Source organism: Armigeres subalbatus, chromosome 2 (assembly GCF_024139115.2).
Source record: "Armigeres subalbatus isolate Guangzhou_Male chromosome 2, GZ_Asu_2, whole genome shotgun sequence".
NCBI classification, from domain to species: Eukaryota; Metazoa; Arthropoda; class Insecta; order Diptera; family Culicidae; genus Armigeres; species Armigeres subalbatus.
In genome coordinates, this window is record NC_085140.1 from 217,252,407 (window position 1) to 217,270,923 (window position 18,517).

Consider the following 18,517-nt stretch of genomic DNA (forward strand, 5'->3'; position numbering starts at 1 on the left):
AAACCTCTCAAACTTTGCAGTAGAAGGACGACCGGAGAACTTCAATATCTTGACAGTCTGACATCAGATGACGAAATTCAGATTGACATGGAACCTTGAGTCAGAAAGGCTGGGGATACATTTGCGAGTTTTCAAAATATTTGGAGACCTAACCGGATTGATCCACGCACCAAAATTCGAATGTACTACTCTATCGTGAAGCATGTTGTGTTCAGTGATGGGAAAAACTTAAAATCTCAATCGCACGTGAGTTGAAACGCACCCAACTCACCACCTAAAAAATCATGTCTGAGTTGAATCATCCATTTGAATCATCGTAGGGTTTCTTTTGTTCTCCTTCGTAAATTTATAGTAAATTAACGTTCACCACATAGAACAATGGATACTCTTGCGTGTGTAAATAATAAATTACACCTAAATTGTTGTTAAACACTTTTAGGAGCGAAATGATTTTTTGGGAAATGAGTGAAATGATCCGTTTTAGCATAAAAAACTCGGATGTGATGCATTCCTTTGAAATCGCAAACGAGTTAGTTCGCTCGGGAGCGCTCAATGATTGAGAATAATGAATGATTTTACTTTGTGTGTAAGCAAAGATAACGCAGATGATGTCTAAAATTTATAATTCAAACGGCCTTACAGTGCGAGCTACATAAAAGCCATCAAATACCGATAACATAGTAGGCGAAAACATGCGTTCTGAACTGCCCAAGCGAAATTCCTATACAAATCTTAATTTCAGATTTCCACGATTTACTCAACTTAAGTCGTGATTTTCGCAAGAGGAAACATCATATAAACCCGTCGGAAACGATAGCCATCATACCTACTGAAGGAATGAAGAAAATCCATCCAGCCGTTTTCGAGTTATGCGGATACGAACACAGACCATTTCATTTTTATATATATAGATTAATGATATATTTGGTATCAAGATTAGAATAGATAAGATAAGAATGTGAAGAATGAAAAATTTTTCGCCCCCTCAATATTTTGGGAAAGTTAAAGGGGGTGGGGCGGGTGGTGATGACATAAAATAAATTTAATATTTGTATCGGCCTAAGTGGAATTTTCAAAAGTGAACTGAGTTCTAATTGAAGATTTCGTATGGATCACTTAAAATTGCAAAACGTAGATGTGACCGATCCTTTATTCAATATCGGTTTAGAATTTCCTTAAACTCGATGAAGTATTATTCAAATATCTGGATTTATATCGGCTTTCTACTAGTATTTGCAGCTGTGTTTCAATAATCCCATTGAAAAGCATCAGCGAGAATCGCATCTATAGGAACCAGAGCTAACAAGATTGTAATAAAGCCGTCACGGCCAACTGTGTTGCACGTGGCCTTCTATGTAGTACTGGGAAACTGTTAAGGACAAGCCTCCCGGAACCCAAAACAAATGTCACTCGCGTTTTCAAGGGCACCCCACTCAATACGTGAGCAACGCACAACTGTCATTTTTATTATTCTATTTTTATTAGCTATGCTGCGTCGCAGTATGCGTGAAAAAATAAAAAAAAGTTATTTGTCCGTTGATTCCGTTTTGAGTAGGGTGCCCTTGAAAATGCGAGTGACATTTGTTTTGGATTCCTAAAGGGTTTTGTTTACCTTGAAAGATGAACAGAATACCGTGCTAATTCAAATTTCGGACGCATTCTTAATTTGGACACTCAAGTTTGTATAGGAAATATTCTGAAGCATTTCAACACAATGTTTCATTCCACTGTTTCGAAAATACTCATTTGGGTGGTTCAAAAAATCTATTTTGCTTCTTCTTCTTCTTCTTATTGGCATTACATCCCCACACTGGGACAGAGCCGCCTCGCAGCTTAGTGTTCATTGAGCACTTCCACAGTTATTAACTGCGAGGTTTCTAAACCAAGTTACCATTTTTGCATTCGTATATCATGAGGCTAACACGATGATACTTTTATGCCCAGGGAAGTCGAGACAATTTCCAATCCGAAAATTTCCTAGACCGGCACCGGGAATCGAACCCAGCCACCCTCAGCTTGGTCTTGCTTTGTAGCCGCGTCTTACCGCACGGCTAAGGAGGGCCCCACATCTATTTTGCTCCACAACGCTTATTTGATTCTGTAACATGTTCTGAGTGTCCTCCGAAAATTTTAGCTCATTTGGATTAAGACTGATTTGGTACAAGGCGTTTCAAATTTGCTTGCAAATTAGTATGGGGAAATTTATTTTTCATTTTTTTCGTTACGAACATGGCCTGTGCCACACGGCGTCGAGCATCTAAAGTATCCAGTCCAAGCAACCGACAGCGGTTTTCATAAGGAGTGAAATGTTGGCCATCACGTTATCGTAGAACTGTTCCAGACAGCATGTAGTTATAGATGATAGGTTTTCGTTTTCTGCTGAACGTTATTGTCTGACATTTATCGATACTGAGGGTCTGTCTCAATTGGATAATTAAACTGAAATTAAACTTAAAAGTGACATTTCAATAATTATCAAATAACCCTGCTCGCAGAGCAAGATTACTTTTGACAGATATCGAATCATTTTCCATCGATGTCCTATTGGAATTGCTGGGTAGCACCAGCCATTCTTATAACGGGGTGATTTTTTAATTTTCGAACTGTCACTTTTAAGTTTAATTCTCCAAATGAGACAGACCCTGAGTGACAAGCAATTTCGCACGCACCACCCCTCTCAACGGGTTAAAAGCATTTGTAGTTGAATGCAGTCTTCAAGACTGTTGACAACAATGTAAAGTTTTGCATCGTCAGCATAGAGCAGTCTCACTACAGGTGGTAGCACCAGTGTCACATCGTTAACAAATATCGAAAATAATAATGGTCCTAGATTACTACCGAAGGGATCCGGGGCCCTCCTTAGCCTAGCCTAGCGGTAAGATGCGCGGCTACAAAGCAAGACCATGCTGAGGGTGGCTGGGTTCGGTTCCCGGTGCCGGTCTAGACAATTTTAGGATTGTAAATTGTCTCGACTTCCCTGGGCATGAAAGTATCATCGTGTCAGCCTCATGATTTACGAAAGCAGAAATGGTAATTTGGCTAAGAAACCTCGCAGTTAATAACTGTGGAAGTGCTTAATGAACACTAAGCTGCGAGGCGGCAATGTCCCAGTGGGAGGATGTAATGCCAATGAAGAAGAAGACGAAGGGATCCGAAAGCGATGATCCTACTTTCACACGCAATTTTCGAACCGTCAGGTAAGATCTAAACCAACACGCAGTGAAAACTCTCAACTTTTCAAGTTTGCCAAGTAGCATACGATGATTTACTCGGTCGAAAGCAGCTTTATCTGTATCACTGTATCCGCAAATGGGCAATGTCTACAAAACATAATTCGAAAGAGTATCTTGTAGGTGGTATTGAGAAGTATCATACCTCGATAGTTGGCACAATCGATCTTGTGCTTCTTCTTGTGGAAAGAACATATGGGCCATCAAGCCAGATTGAAGGCATTTCTTCTCCCTCTTAAAACATTACAATAATACAATCACTTGATGGGTTTAAGTGATGAACTTTCCATCAAGAAAAAATGACTAAGCAATAAAAAGCACATTTGTTAGTGTGGATCCAGATCCAATGATGCCTACCCTTCAACAAATTCTTTTACCTTTTTTTAACAGATTCTAAGGACGGGATCTTGGTCTTCACAATCCCAGTCATCTGTTCAGATTATTCATTGTGAAATTTCACTGATTCTGGACAATCACAGAGTTGCAACTACAGATATGTGCAGTCAGTCTAAGCTGAACTTCAACGAAGTCACAGTCCTCGGATTCTAAGCTCGTTTTCCGCCCTCATGACAAGCTCAAGTAAATATACATTTTAGCTTACCGATGGGCTCCTTGTTTTAGTATACCGTGTACTAGGCTTACGGAATGTTTAAAAGAGAAATTCCATTACACTTATTTTATTTGTGTTAAATGTTTTGCAACTTTCAACCTAATGATTTATTAATTGATTTTTTTTTTCTCTTTTTCTTTGCAGATTGAATTTATTGATACTTCTATTCAACATGAACGCATCATAGTCCGCGAGTGCAATGTGAATAATAAGGTTATTATCATGTATTGAATCGTTTCATTCTTTATTTATATATGATAAGTAGTTTCTAATAGAACAAATATAAAGTGGGTGGATCGAAGACAAGTTTTCATTCAGTGCCTGAGAGAAAACGTTAGGCAAATGAATGGTATCCCAGTGTAAGCGGGATAAATTCGCCATGCTCCGTGGGGGCCAGGAATGTACGTAATATTTCCGGCCGAAGAATTAATATTGTTGACATACGGAATCGCCGTACCGAGAGTACCACCTCGACCAACTCTGGACAACTTGCGAGAGCCACTTGTCCCCATCGGCAATAGGCCTTCTTCCGCCACCATCCTGTCCCCCAAGCAGATAAATGATCCCAGTCGGATCCAAGGACCATCCCGCACGTCCTCCTCCGTACCGCGCACCCCGCCGACACTTGCACCTAGAGACAGAAGCCCGGAGCCTAGTGTCAATTTTTCACCGGACGATAGAATTTACGACTACGACGATTCCAGTCCTTTCTACGACACCGATGCGACTGTAAACTATGTGAGCCGAGAGTTTAGCGCCAGCATCCCCTTCAACCCCCTTTCCACGGCACCTCCAGCGGTACCAAGACCAAACACTACCTCACCAGCGAAGGGGAAAGAAAAATCCAAATCCAGGCTCCACCTTAAGCTAGGACGACTGCGACCACATTCCTCCGTTGAGCCAAGCGAGTCTGCCCGAATCCGGGAAGATTTGCTGATACACGTCTCAAATCCAGTGTTCACTCGTGAAAACCTCCGACAGCGTAATTTCGATGCTTTCTTTGAATCTGGCGAAACGGTATATTCGCTCGAGAAGAAAGAAAAGCCTCCCCCAGCAAGTGCCGAGTCCTGTGAGTTAGGTCCATGGAATACCTGTGAGTCTCCTGCCCTCCAGCAGCGTTCCGTTGGATTCTTCCGAAAAGCCAAATCACCCATCGGTGCCAAAAGTGCCGATCTCGAATTTGAAGAGTCCCAGAAAGGTGACAGGTGCCCCTGAACAACTTTATTGGTTGTCATTCTTTTTTGCCTAATCCTAGAGTGAGTTTTCCCTTGATAGAGTGTGTTTGGTGGCTAACATTTGATGAAGTAAAGGACAGTAACTTTTTTTGCCGTTAACTGCGCTGAGCTACCCGCTTTACATCCTCTGTTTGCAATATGAAACTAAAATGGAAATTTATCATGACTATCAGAAAGGACTAAATTGTACAAATACAGAATATATTTGTAAATCTGCAATAGTATTTCAAAAATGACTATGAGCCCAATTAGATTTGAGGCATATTTAATAATTATTAAATGTACTGAAGATAAAGTGCAATCAGCCAAATGTCAATAACTAGATCCATTATATTCGTTTAATTCACCGCTACATAGAAATATTTGCTTTACAACCAACTCATAAAGTTTACGCTCACGATTATGTGATTATTTCATTATCTATTAATGGGCTGCCGCAACTCCATCGTTTTGGGAAAATACCCAACAAGGTTATTATCATGATAACTTTTACAGCGTTCAACAACCCATGATCAGATAACATAATTCAGTGGAAAATTAAAGGTAATTTTTGAGACGCTACTAACCTCGACTTGCCTTCTGACTTCGTGACAAGGGTGGGTGCACCATAATAATCCATCTACAGAAAATATGTACAGATACGAAAACAGAGTGTCCCATCATGGTCCCGCCTTGTGCATTACTTTCTCGTGTTTTCCCCTGTTGCTTCTTGTCGGCCTCTCGGTTAGCAGGAATTTTCCCGGCAGTTCGTACCATAAACGCTTTTGAGCTCTAACTTTTCGCTTTTATGGCATCATTAACATCTTTCCAGCTGTGTTGTAAACAGACGTTAACAGAATCAATGAGTAAATAAATGGCATGTATTTTATCGGAACCATTTCTTTTGCTTTTTTCGCTTTTTACTTCCAGAGTCATCAAAATCCCATCGTAGTATATTTAGCAGCAAACGAGGAGGCACGACACTGAGCATCGTCTCGGTGTCGCAGCAACCTCTCGGGGGAAGCATGTCTTCCTCTGGAGGGGTCCTAAAGGATTTAGGTCATCCTGGCCTAAACGAAGCACTCAAATCCCACAATAGCGTCACCTTTAAGCTAGTAAAAACGGGTAAGTGTTCCGATTGAATTGGTCGCACAAGCTCTGGCACTGGAAAAGATCCATCATAATAGATGTCAATCCCTTATCTGCTCGAAATTATTTCCCTCCATGGCAGTTCAATTCATCGCTGACACTTGACTGGTTGGGTGGAGATATTTTTGGAAAGCAGAGTTATTTGAAGTATTTCGAATGGATAAGAACGGCCATGCATGTTCCGCACTACTAGTCGTGTAATCGAACAAAAGGGTGGAAAGGTTCGTTTTGGGGTTCGTTCAAAAAAGCTTACTGACAGCAGACTAGCAGGAAAACAGAAAATCCTCTCACGTAGTTGTGGAATTACCTGCCAATAATAGGCGTATCATAAATAATGTCATGGCAATAAAACGCTTTCCTAAATAATGAACAATATTATTGGTATTTGATAAAAAATCATTATATTGGCAGTTTCCGTATCATGTTTTGGATGTTATCAGATATAAAAGATATCAAAGATACACACATTAATCTTTTCTGAAAAAAATTGTTTCAAATAATTTATGAGAATTTTTTATTATAACAAATATAATGCCTCTTGTAACACCTAAAAACCACTAGCACGTCTCGCGGTAAGCATCCATTGTATGTATGCTCCAATTGTGCATAGTACAACTCTCGTCGAGTCATCCTTCGTGTGGGCAGTGCAAGTTGAAGATGCTGTAGTGGAAAAAATGGCCTCAGCTTGCACATCCTTGCGTTGATTGGCTGCCACCCAATAACTGCGCAATTTCGAGATTAAATTTCCTAATGAAATCTTTAATGATTTTTAAAAGAATGTCAGAATTAATTTCTGAAGAGATTCTCCAAAGAATTCCTAAATAAATGTCTGATGGCATAAAGGAGTGTGTGGATGTGTTGCTAAAGGATTTTACGAAGGAATGTCCGAAGAAATTTCCAAAGGACTTTTCGATGAAATTCCTGCATGAAATTTTTAAGAAGTTCCGTCAGGAAGATCTGAAGAAATTCCTGAAGGAAATTTCGACAGAATTCCAAGAATTTCTACCTCACAAAGAATTTCAAGAATTACTGGAGGGACCTCCGAATAAATAACTGAAAGAATGATCAAAGGAATACTTGGAACAAATCTTGCTGAAATTCCTGATACATATCATTACCGAAATGATTCCTAAAACAATTGCTATAGGTATTCCTGAAGGTATTTCCAAAACATTTTTCCTAAGTATTTTCGAAGGAATTTCAAAAAGAATTTCTCAAGCAATTCCTAAAACATTTCTTAAAGGAATCTCCGACTATTTTTTTAAAGCAATTAAAAAAAATTGGAAGAACTTTTCAAGAAATTTCTTGATACATTTATTCAGGAATTTCCTAAGGAATTCCTTGGCTGTTCTGAAGGTTCTGGAAGTTCTGAGGGAATTTCTAAGTTGTATGTAATTTTTATTGGAAACTAGGAGACCCGTCGAACTTCGTTTCGCCCGAAATTTATTAGTTAGCACAAACATTCATTTTGTATTCATAATTTAAATTTTAACGTTTGCTCTGTGATTCGATTTCATTTGGTAGTTAAATGACTTTAGTAGCAATAAAAAAAAGTTCTAAATATCTTGAGTAAAAGAAATTGATCCGCACCCTAGATGATCTGACTACTCAAAGCTTCTATCAGAGATTCTTACAGATAAACTTTCCAGCGTCTTGGAATTGTAAAGCATTGTTGGCATAATTTGTGGATTTTCTGTCCTCCAGCGTAAGTATGCTGTAAAAATAAAATTGCTTCATCAACGTTTTTATACGTTTTCACTGTTCGAGAACAATATACTTTTTATTATTTTTTTTGCCTACCAGTGAAAGTTAGTCGAAACATGAGATGGGTGTGCGTTATTTGCAACGGTCGCGTTGCTTATTTAGGCTTGTTTTTGATTAACCCTTCAGTATTTTCTTCAGCTTTGGAACCTTCTTGAATATGGTAGAGTAAATCAAACCTTTTACCGCGAACTGATCCTAGTAACTCGACAGTGGAAAATCTAACCAGATGTTAATTATTTTCTTGGTTATAGAGTTGGAGATTGCGGAGCATTTTCACCTCGTTAAAGCAAAGGATCAATTATTTTTCTTTCTATGCACTCCTTCTAAAGACAAAGCAAAATACAAATTGCCTCTCCTCGAATGTATCCAATATCTCATTATTCATGCCGGGTAGAAATAATAGGAATAGACAAAGGCAATAGGCAAAACGACATTAAATATTAAATACCTGAATTTTAGAATTCGGTATGCACTAATCAAACTAGACTATCAATATTCAGTTTCGCGACTTGAAGTGTAGGGCTGATAATCCAGAGATGCTAATTTCGATTCCTAATCGAGATCCGGTTAAAGTTATTTTTGCGTAAGAAACTTCCTCGCTCTCCTGGCATAATATATCAATTGTGCTTGTCATACAAGATAGGATAAAATACAGCATTGGCCGGATGCGACTAGTGTGAACAATCTTAACAACATTTTCATAATTCAACCAAAATTACGCACGCAACTCAGATCCAAGCACACAACTTAAAGTAAAGTACAACACGTTCGGAGCATTTATGTTGCCAAAATCGAATGGTTTCTGTTTTCTCATGATACTTCACATTTCTTCACATATTGTGACACTATACTAGATACACTGTGACCCCTTTTTTACGTGAATTTCAAATCAAGTTTTTTTATGTCTTTATTATACAACCCTATCAGGGATCAGGTATCAAAATGTCGGCTCAATTGGCACGTTCCCCTCAAGGTGGAAGGTTTGTGCATCGCCTAATGAAGCCTGGGCTGTTCGGCCACATTGAGAGTTGACGTAAAGTCAATGTCAACTTCTCTCCACGAACAGCCTAGATAGCCGTGTGGTGTCGGCAGCTGGTTATCTGGCTAAGAATAACATTACGGTTTGCCTGTTACAGTGGTAAAAGTCCACCGTACAGGTGACCCCCAATTCTCGGTGTGATGCGGCTTTATGCTTACCGTGCCTAGTAATGAATGGTCAGGGGGGTCTAATAAGAACCTAACCGCAAACGGAGCCTGTGAAGCACCAGGGCCCCCTTCACAGTATTTAGCCCTCGCTGCGCTAACCGGAGCTATGGCGTAGTTGACTTTTTACTTCTTCGAGATAATCGGCTACTCTTGTTCAATCTCTACGTGAGGTTCAATAAGGGTGGGGTTATGAATATGTGTTTTACTTAGTTTTTCAATAAATTGTCAACTATATGGATTCGCATTATGCGTTTTTCACAGTGTACTCTGTGTTTCGGTCTTGACGTTCGGCTTCCGCTATTCTTGTTCAATCTCAACGTGAGGTTAAATAAGAGTGGGGTTATGAATATGTTTTTTTACTTAGTTTTTCAACAAATTGTCACCTATATGGTTTCGCATTATGCGTTTTTCACAGTGCACTCTGTGTTTCGTTTTTGACGTTCGTCCATTGTTACGTACTCAGTGTTTTTGTGACACCTCTATTTAGTCCCTAGCTGAATGCGTGTGAGTCTTCATAATTGGCTTTCCTATAAATGGTATATCATGTGCATTTGCATTGTGTAACTTATCCAGTATATTTTATGCTTCGCGTTTCATTGCGTTTTATTGATGGTATCCTCCTTCTCCAGAAACCTGTTCCATTCTCCTTTCCAACTTCACTTCCTCTTCCTTTCCCGTTTTCACTTCTTTTTCCGTCAGGTAAATGATGAGAAAGGCCAGTGAAGGCGATGGGACAAATCTCCCAAATTGAGGGGAACGTGCCTCCTGAGCCGACGTTCTGATACCTGATACCTAATATGTCTTTATTTACGAGACACCTATCCGGTATCAGGTATCAGAATGTCGGCTCAATTGGCACGTTCCCCTCAAGGTGGGAGATTTGTGCCTCGCCTAATGAAGCCTACTTCATCGATTGTACGACAATTCCCCGAAAACCAATTCCCCGAATGCAAATTCCCCGAATGTAATTTCCCCGAATGTAACAATTCCCCGAATGCAATTTCCCCGAATGTAACATTTCCCCGAATGTAACATTTCCCCGAATGAAACAATTCCCCGAAAAGAAAGTATCTCTTGCAAAAATAACTTTGCGATCGATTGTATGCGTCCGAACAGAGCAGCGTTGAAAGATACGTTATAGAGTGTCTTCTTGTTCTTGATCCTCAAAAATGTGTTCATAAATTGAAAAGATATTAGATATTAGAGTTAAGTGTTTCCGAGGTATTTTTTTTCTGAAATATTCGAACAACGGCTGCATTTTCTGAAAAAGTTAAATAGCGAACAGTAATTCTGACTGATAGCGTTTGGGTAAATTTCTATCTTTGACATCAAAATCCTCTCCTGTATATCCCTTCTTAAGAACTATAAGGCAAGGGTGAATGTGAATCCGTTTGCACAAAAATAATGCGTTTTTCCTGAATGAGGCAATGGTGAATGTGATTCCTTCTTAAAAATAATGCATCTTCCGGAATGATGCAATAATAAATGTGTTCCTCCTTTAAAACTGGGTTGTTTCCCGGATTAATAAAAGAATGAATTTTATTCTTCCTTTCATGATATATACACACCTAAAAATAATCATGTAATTTTAGGTGCTGTGACACCGACATATACGAGCGTCATTTTTGACGTAAAATTAGGGGATACTTTAATTTTACATCACAACTTTATTGACAAAAAATTGATTGATCAGAACGAGAATCGAACATCCGCTGAGTCCGCTGAGTGAGAGCCCAGCACGCTACCACTCAGCTATCTCCGTTTCTTGAAAGAGGCATGATCGAAGTAAAACTGGTTCCACGATTTGCACTGAACAAGTATTTCACTGCATCAAGTCATTGACTGTAGTTCGAATTGTTCAACATTCCATCTTCCATTGGCGTTTCGGCTTTTCCTTGCGATCGGTGTTGGCTTCATTATTTTCCACATCGCCTGCTCAATTGTGTCGTTAATTAAGTCTAATCTGCTAATCTGTTAATTGAGTCTAATGTGCGTTAGGTGCATTGCAACGGGTGCTGAGTTTAGGCTCCGTGACATGTAATTTTAAATCATCTGACATTGAAAAATATACGATTCTGTTTATGTCATGTGGTTTTGTGTCATTTTATTGAAATACATCACCTGTAATATTCATAATTTTTTGGTGTGTATCTTCTCGGAATAGGGAAACGGGGGATGTGATCCATTCTTTAAAATAAGGCATTTTCACGAAGTAAGGAAATGGTAGATGTGGTCCCTTCTTCAGAAGCAGGCATTTGCTCGAAATAAGGCAAAGTCTAATGAGTTTCCCTTTTGGAGAGCTGGTGTTTGTCCGTAATAAGGATGAATGTGATCTCTTATTTTGATGTAGGCGAGTTTGACCAGAATAAGCAAAATATATATGAGATCCCTTCTTAACCTTCTGGGACTCTCATGGTCCTGGATCTCTTACGGAGTCTCGCCGCTCTTGTAAACGACAATCGTGCTTTTTTCAAAGGTGTTTTCATTTTTTCATCGGGGGGAGTCACGGAAGGTTAAGCAATGAGTATCGATTTTTTAACATTTCACTCAAGAGGCGAACCAGCTCGGGGATGAAAGTCTCTTCAATAAAAAGGAAAAAAAACATTCACCGAAAAACATTTGGCTGATTTCGTTTTCGCGGATTAAAGGCTCCCCCAGACCTAAGCGATTTCATCGCCGCGACGGCGACAACTAGTCGCAGCGATTCTATCGTTGGGTCGCTGCAGGCAATGTTTGATTTACACTTCCATACGAACGGCGACAGAATCGCTGTCGCTAAGAGATAGAATCGCGTCGCGTGTGTTTGGGGAACCTTAACATTAGGTGGCATGTAACTTTCGTGGTATGACATTTGATGGATTATACTCTTTCAGAATGACTTTTGGAGGAATGCCATTTTGCAGAATGTTCCATTAGCAAATTGGCATTTTCTCATATAAATGTAGTGTATAATAGGAGCAGTTAATTGATTATCTTCTCTCCTTGCATTATATGAGAAAGACTTCTTTTCCAAAAATATTCCTTATTTCTAATACCGGGTAGATAAAATCATTTAAAGAAGGCATTATCTCCTCCATTTGCATTATTCCGGGCAAACGAGTTCATTTAAAGAAGCGAGTTTCTACCCTCTTTGTCTTTTACAGGCCAAATGTGTTAATTTGAAGAATTTATTAACTCCTCCCTTCGCTTTGTACCGGAAGAAGGCATTATCTCCTCGATTTGTCTTATACCGGGCAGATGCCGTCATTCAAAGAAGGCATTATCTTACCCCTTTACATTAAACCGTACTGATGCTTCATCATACCGAGTAAACGTATTCATTTAAAGAAAGCTTCTTCTTAGTTCGCCTTATACCGGCCAGATGCGTTCATTCAAAGAAAGCATTGCCTTCTTTCACGGTTTAGTTTTATTCTTCTTCAATGACTCTACTTTCCATCTCGAACTTGGCCTACTGATCAACTAGGTGTTTCTTAGCATTCGCACGGATTAAATTGAAAGCTTTCCTATGTGCAGCAGTTGCACGAGTATGTATCTTGTGTGCCGAGTACGACGGATACACTATGCACAAGGATCCAAGTATGTTTCCCCCCGAAAGCGTTCTAGGCCGGGACGGGAATCGAACTCGCTATATCCGGATTGGCCATCTTACGCATTTTCTCACATTTCGTATTCAGCATATTCAAATAAAAGAGGGAGGCATTCGGGGAAATGTTACATTCGGGGAATTGTTACATTCGGGGAAATGTTCCATTCGGGGAAATGTTACATTCGGGGAATTGTTATTCGGGGAAATTGCATTCGGGGAATTGTTATTCGGGGAATTGTCGTACAATCTACTTCATCATTTACCTGTACAATCTATGTAACGCATGAAGCATGCTAAACGTAAATCTCGATTTGTACGAATAGAAAATAAACAGTTAACTATATCCACATAATTATATGATCGTTGCTGTTCGTTCAACCTTGTAACACTTACTCCAATGTTGGAAATAATCTGCAATCGCAAGGATACCAATACGGATAATTCTCTCTTTTGATTACAGTATTAAACTCGCTATGCTTTACAATTCAATTTGGTTCAGTTCATTGATATGGATTACATGAGTACAATTTTAAGTTACTCATTTTTAGCATCAATTTTCACGTAAACTTGTGATAACGCATAATAGATCTTGTTTGATTGACTTTCAATTTGATTTATAGTTTTCTTGTCCTTAGCGACGATAACCGAATACTTTCCGTTTGACAACGGTAAAATTTTTACAATTTTTCAAAACTTCGTGTTAAGATTACGATTAAGACGTGAGATCGTTTGAAGCACAATACTTGGGCCATCTTTACTCAAGCGCTGAACGCTGGGAACACTAAAAATTGTGCGTCTTAGTTGTGGTACCGGTATGAAAGGAGACATAGTAAACTCAGGAATGATACATGACTCCTGCATGATCTTCAACGAATGTGTAAGCCAAACAAGGCTGGTATTATTCACAGCATGAAACCAGCCGACTCCCAATGAATATCCGGATCCTTTGAAACACGGCTGGTATTCATGGGGAGGCACTGACCTTAGCATATTGCTTAGCTCCAGCAACAAAGAATCGAAGAATTCGTTATCGACATCTCCCTCGGCGAGTTTAACCGCTAGTTCCAGATCATTTCCTGGCACAACAGATGGTCTCTTTTCAGAGCCGGACGCCGGCAAGTCAGCAGACCCCTTCGATAAGCCGTGAGAAGGGCTCGCGAGAAGTAAGTCTTCATAATCAAATATTTAAGATTATACTATTTTGTGTACATACAGAATCTTTTTCTAAACAAAGCTGTAAAGCTTACCATTTTGATGATATAGATCACTACGGCAAAATCAACGTAAAGACAATTTTTAGGGAAAAAAAACGAATGTCGAATAAATAAAATCAAAGATTCACGGTAGCGTTGTGAACTTGTAGGCCGACGCGAGTTGAAAGATCGAACAATTGTGCGACTAAATAAAAGGAGTCTGCTAGAATAGAATACGAGACCATTTGATTTTTCAACATTGTGTAGATAATGTACATGTGATAATGTACTAGTGCCATAAGTAGGGTGTTTTTCTGGCCATGATCGGTTCGATCATGTACATATTAGTATTAACAGCACAATTTGTACACTACACAAACAGTCAACTGGAACCAATCACACTAGTGAACAGATGCACAATATAAACTAATTGAGAAGCAATACTGATACAATGATACTCAAGAGATAAGTCAAAAATATTCGCATAGATATTTGTACATGTAATAACATACCCGCTCCTTGTATGTAGAACTTTCACAAACACTTACAGCATGAAGCTTTACTTGCTATACAAAACACAAAAATGTTTGACCAAAAAATAAAAAATAAACTGACCATGACGGACCGTTCACAAACTCAAACTTCACAAATTTTCGGCGATAACTAAAGATCATTCAACAAACATAAAATGTATTTATTGAATAAAAATAACTAACGTGAGGCTAAATTAGTAAGAGCGACGATCGAACACGTTCTATTCTGACACCTACACATACGAGAACTCCGTCTTTATTTACGAGACAACCCTAGGCTGGCTCATCTCGGAAACGTTGAAGTTGAAATATTTGAAGAATTAACAGCTAAAATACTTGTGCACCTCAGATATCCTTGCCATTATTGCATTGCTAAAGAAAGCAACACACAAATAGCACTTGTACCTATACTGTTGTGGATCATCCGTTTTTCCTGTTTATGATGTATGACACATCAAATTTAAAATGTTCACCACTATGAAGACTTGTCACTACTTGCTTATCACTAATATATCACACTGTATTAAATATCTGCTTCAATTAAAAAATAAAACCGTGGAATGTAAAAAAAACTATCGATTCCATTGGCAGCTAAATAGATAACACGTGGCAGGATTCGCAATATGATCTTAGCGCAAACTATGAACATAGTTACCGGCAAGGTTGCCGGCGTTGGCATTTATCTTTAATTTTGTAAAATTAGTTGAAATATCATAATTTTTATCCGGCTATAACGTTTATCACAAAATGTAATAATCATGATAGCCACATCGTAATACCCTTTTGACTAATTTGAATTTGTTTTGTAAAGAGTTAAACATGTGTTTTGCCTACCTGTTTACATGAACCAAAGCTAAAAAGAAGGCCACAAATTAAATGTTTATATGAGCCTGATTTTCTGATTCAGAAAACATACCCAAAGTTGATTTGAGTCAGGTTTGCGTTACATTCTCCAGTGATTAATAAAATTATAAACAAACAGCAATACATTAACATAATTCAACAATTTCTGATTACCAATGCAAACCTTTTCTTGTCGAACAATGTAAACTGCTATGAAATGTGATATGTCTATTTGTAATTCAAATTCGTGATAACAGCTCTGGCATTTAGTGAGAACCAATCATAAAAAAGACCCAACAAATATTCACCGTTTGAACTTCAATTTGGCGAACGTCTCAGTATGCTAAGAATTGGTATTTTGTCCTACATAATCATGCAATGGCCGGCATAGGAAAGCTTTCAATTAATAGCTGTGGTAATGCTTATCAAATTGGGGATTCGGTTTCCACCCTAGTAAGTTTTTGAGCCAGGTTACCATTTTTGCATTCGCATATCATGAAGCTAACACGAAGATAGTTTTATGCCCAAACAAGTCGGAACAATCTTTTAACCGGGCGGAGACGAGCCAGTCTCGGGCTGAAAGTCTCCTTAATAAAGACACAAAAAAAAACTTTTAACCTGTAGATAGTGAAAAAAGATGGTGTTGATGTTTAGATGGTTTTTGTAAAGTGATAAAATATCAACTGGAGTCCTTCTTCACATGGAGGATATGAACTTACTTGATACCTGATGGGCTACAGCTCTTTGGTGAACCTATGCCGAATGGAGTATCCTTCTCCACTGGACTCGATCCTGGGCCAATCGCTTCCAGTCGCCCTGAACATTGAGCGCCCTCAGGTCCTCTTCAATTGCAAAAAGCCATCGTGTACGCGGCCTTCCACAAAGCCCGCGGACTCTTCCGGATTCTCTACTAAATATTATCTTCGCTTGACGTTCTTGCGGCATACGAACAACGTGACCAGCCCACCAAATTCTGCCGTGTTGAATAAGCTTAATAATATCCAGCCCTTTATACACCTTTATACGCCTCATTTATCGTCCATGTTTCATAGCCGTATTAAGCCACCGGAAAAATCAGAGTAGTATACAGCGCGAATTTTGTCTTCGTTTGCAGACTATGAGACTTAAGCTGGTAAGAAGTCCGTAATAGGTCGTATTTGCAGCTGCAACACGCATTTTCACCACGCGGGTAACATCATTATCGCACGTCACTAATGTTCCAAGATGCACAAATTTTACCACCACCACCACTAATAAACCCACGTTGATTGCCAGCGACCATATACTTCGTTTTCCTGGTATTATCTTCCAATTCTCGCTGTCTCCATCTTAAAAGGTACAAAAGCCTTCTGCACGGCACGGCGATCAATCCCGATAATATCGATATCGTCCGCAAATCCCAGAGGCATATGCGATCTTGTAATAATGGTACCGCTTCTTTGCACACCAGTTCTCCTAATCGCTCCTTCGAGAGCTACATTGAACAGTAGATTCGAGAGTGCATTACCCTGCTTCAATCCATCTAAGGTAACAAATGATGTCGATATTTCATCCGCAACCCTTATACTTGATTTCGATCCGTCCAACGTTATACGAATCAGTCGTATTAGTTTCGCCGGAAAACCATGTTCAAGCATAATTTGCCATAATTCATTCTATTTCACTGTATCGTACGATGCCTTGAAATCAATAAACATATAATGTGTCTGCAAGTTGTACTCCCGGAATTTATCAAGGATTTGTCTCAAAGTAAACATTTGATCCGTCGTTGATCGGCCCTCACGGAAACCTGCTTGGTATTCGCCGACGAAGGACTCTTCAAGCGGTCTCAATCTGTTGCACAGAATACAGGACATAATTTTGTACGCCGACTTTAAGAGGCTTATTCCTCGGTAATTGGCGCACTCCAGTTTGCGCCCTTTCTTAAAGAGAGGGCAAATGAGGCCGTCCAACCAGTTAGCAGGCACTTCCTCATCTTCCCATATTTTCGACATAATATGGTGCAGAACTTTATAAAGCTACTGACCACCATTTTGTTTGAGAAGTTAAGCCGGGAGCTGGTCCTTCCCCGGAGCTTACTTATTGTTTTTCAACTCTTCAATAGCTTTTTTAACATCATCTTGTCCATTGTCGCTAATATTTATTCTGTTCACCGAGGTACCGTCACTTCCACTATTCAACAAAGTCTCGAAGTGCTGCTTCCAACTGGCAGCCACTTCGGTTTTATCTGTCAGCAAATTCTTTTCTTGGTCGTTGCACATGACGGGAGATGGCGCTGTCTTTCTCCGCACGCCATTGACAGTCTCATAAAACATCCGCATATCATTCTGCTCCATTTTTTCCTGCTCCTCGCTAATCACTTGTTCTTCATACTCTTTTTTCTTTCTGCGGTGGATTCGATACAGTTGACAACCGTGATCGAATTTTACTGACAACGAGGTAGTGATCAGAGTCAATGTTCGGACCTCTGAATGTCCGCACATCGATAACATCCGAGAAATGGTGCCCATCCACCAGAACATGGTCTATCTGGTTGCAAGTTTCACCATTTGGGTGTCTCCAGGTGTGCTTTCGGATATTCTTTTGTACAAAGTAGGTGCTACTGATGGCCATCCCTCTGACAGCAGCGAAATTTACTAGCCGTAGGCCGATTTCATTGCTAGCGGAGTGAGCCCTTACCAATTATGGGACGGAAAAAGTCCTCTCTACAGACCTGAGCGGTAGCGTCTCCGATAACAATTTTCACGTCATGTTTTGGGCGCTCTCTATAGGCTTTATTAAGACATTCATAAAGCGTTCCCTTCACGTCGTCGGATTTATCGTTTGTCGGTGCTTATACGTTGATTAGGCTGTAATTGAAGAATTTACCCCGTATCCTCAAGACACAGATTCGTTCGCTAATGGGTTTCCATCGCATCACTCGCTTCATCTGCTTGCCCATCACTACGAAGCCAACTCTACGCTCTACTTTTCCGCTGCCGCTGTGATAGATGTTGTATTTGAAAGCAGCATTGGCACAGGAGATATGTACCGCGTTATAAAAACGTGTAAATCCCAAAATTCACGTAAAATACGACCTCAACAGAAATTGATTTTTTACCGTTTTCAAGTTTGTCCCGACTATTAAAAAAAAGCGTAGAAAAAAAATCGTACTTAATCCAAATTCCGCGTAAAAAAGGTCGCGTAAAA

The 18,517-nt window shown here is 39.5% G+C and overlaps 1 protein-coding gene across 6 annotated transcripts in view; it reads left to right on the forward strand.

Annotated features, from left to right (window-relative positions):
* Positions 1-18,517, forward strand: part of LOC134211662 (uncharacterized) — a 353,136-nt gene that overhangs the window by 100,370 nt on the left and 234,249 nt on the right. For 3 of the 6 annotated variants that reach the window (XM_062688770.1, XM_062688772.1, XM_062688771.1), the window contains exons 3-4: positions 3,985-5,038; positions 5,985-6,179. In XM_062688770.1, coding sequence (XP_062544754.1) covers positions 4,240-5,038; positions 5,985-6,179 — 994 coding nt within the window. In that variant the 5' untranslated portion in view covers positions 3,985-4,239. Of the gene's footprint in view, positions 1-3,984; positions 5,097-5,984; positions 6,180-18,517 lie in introns of those variants that run through there. The other 3 variants (XM_062688773.1, XM_062688774.1, XM_062688775.1) reach the window with 3 other exon arrangements.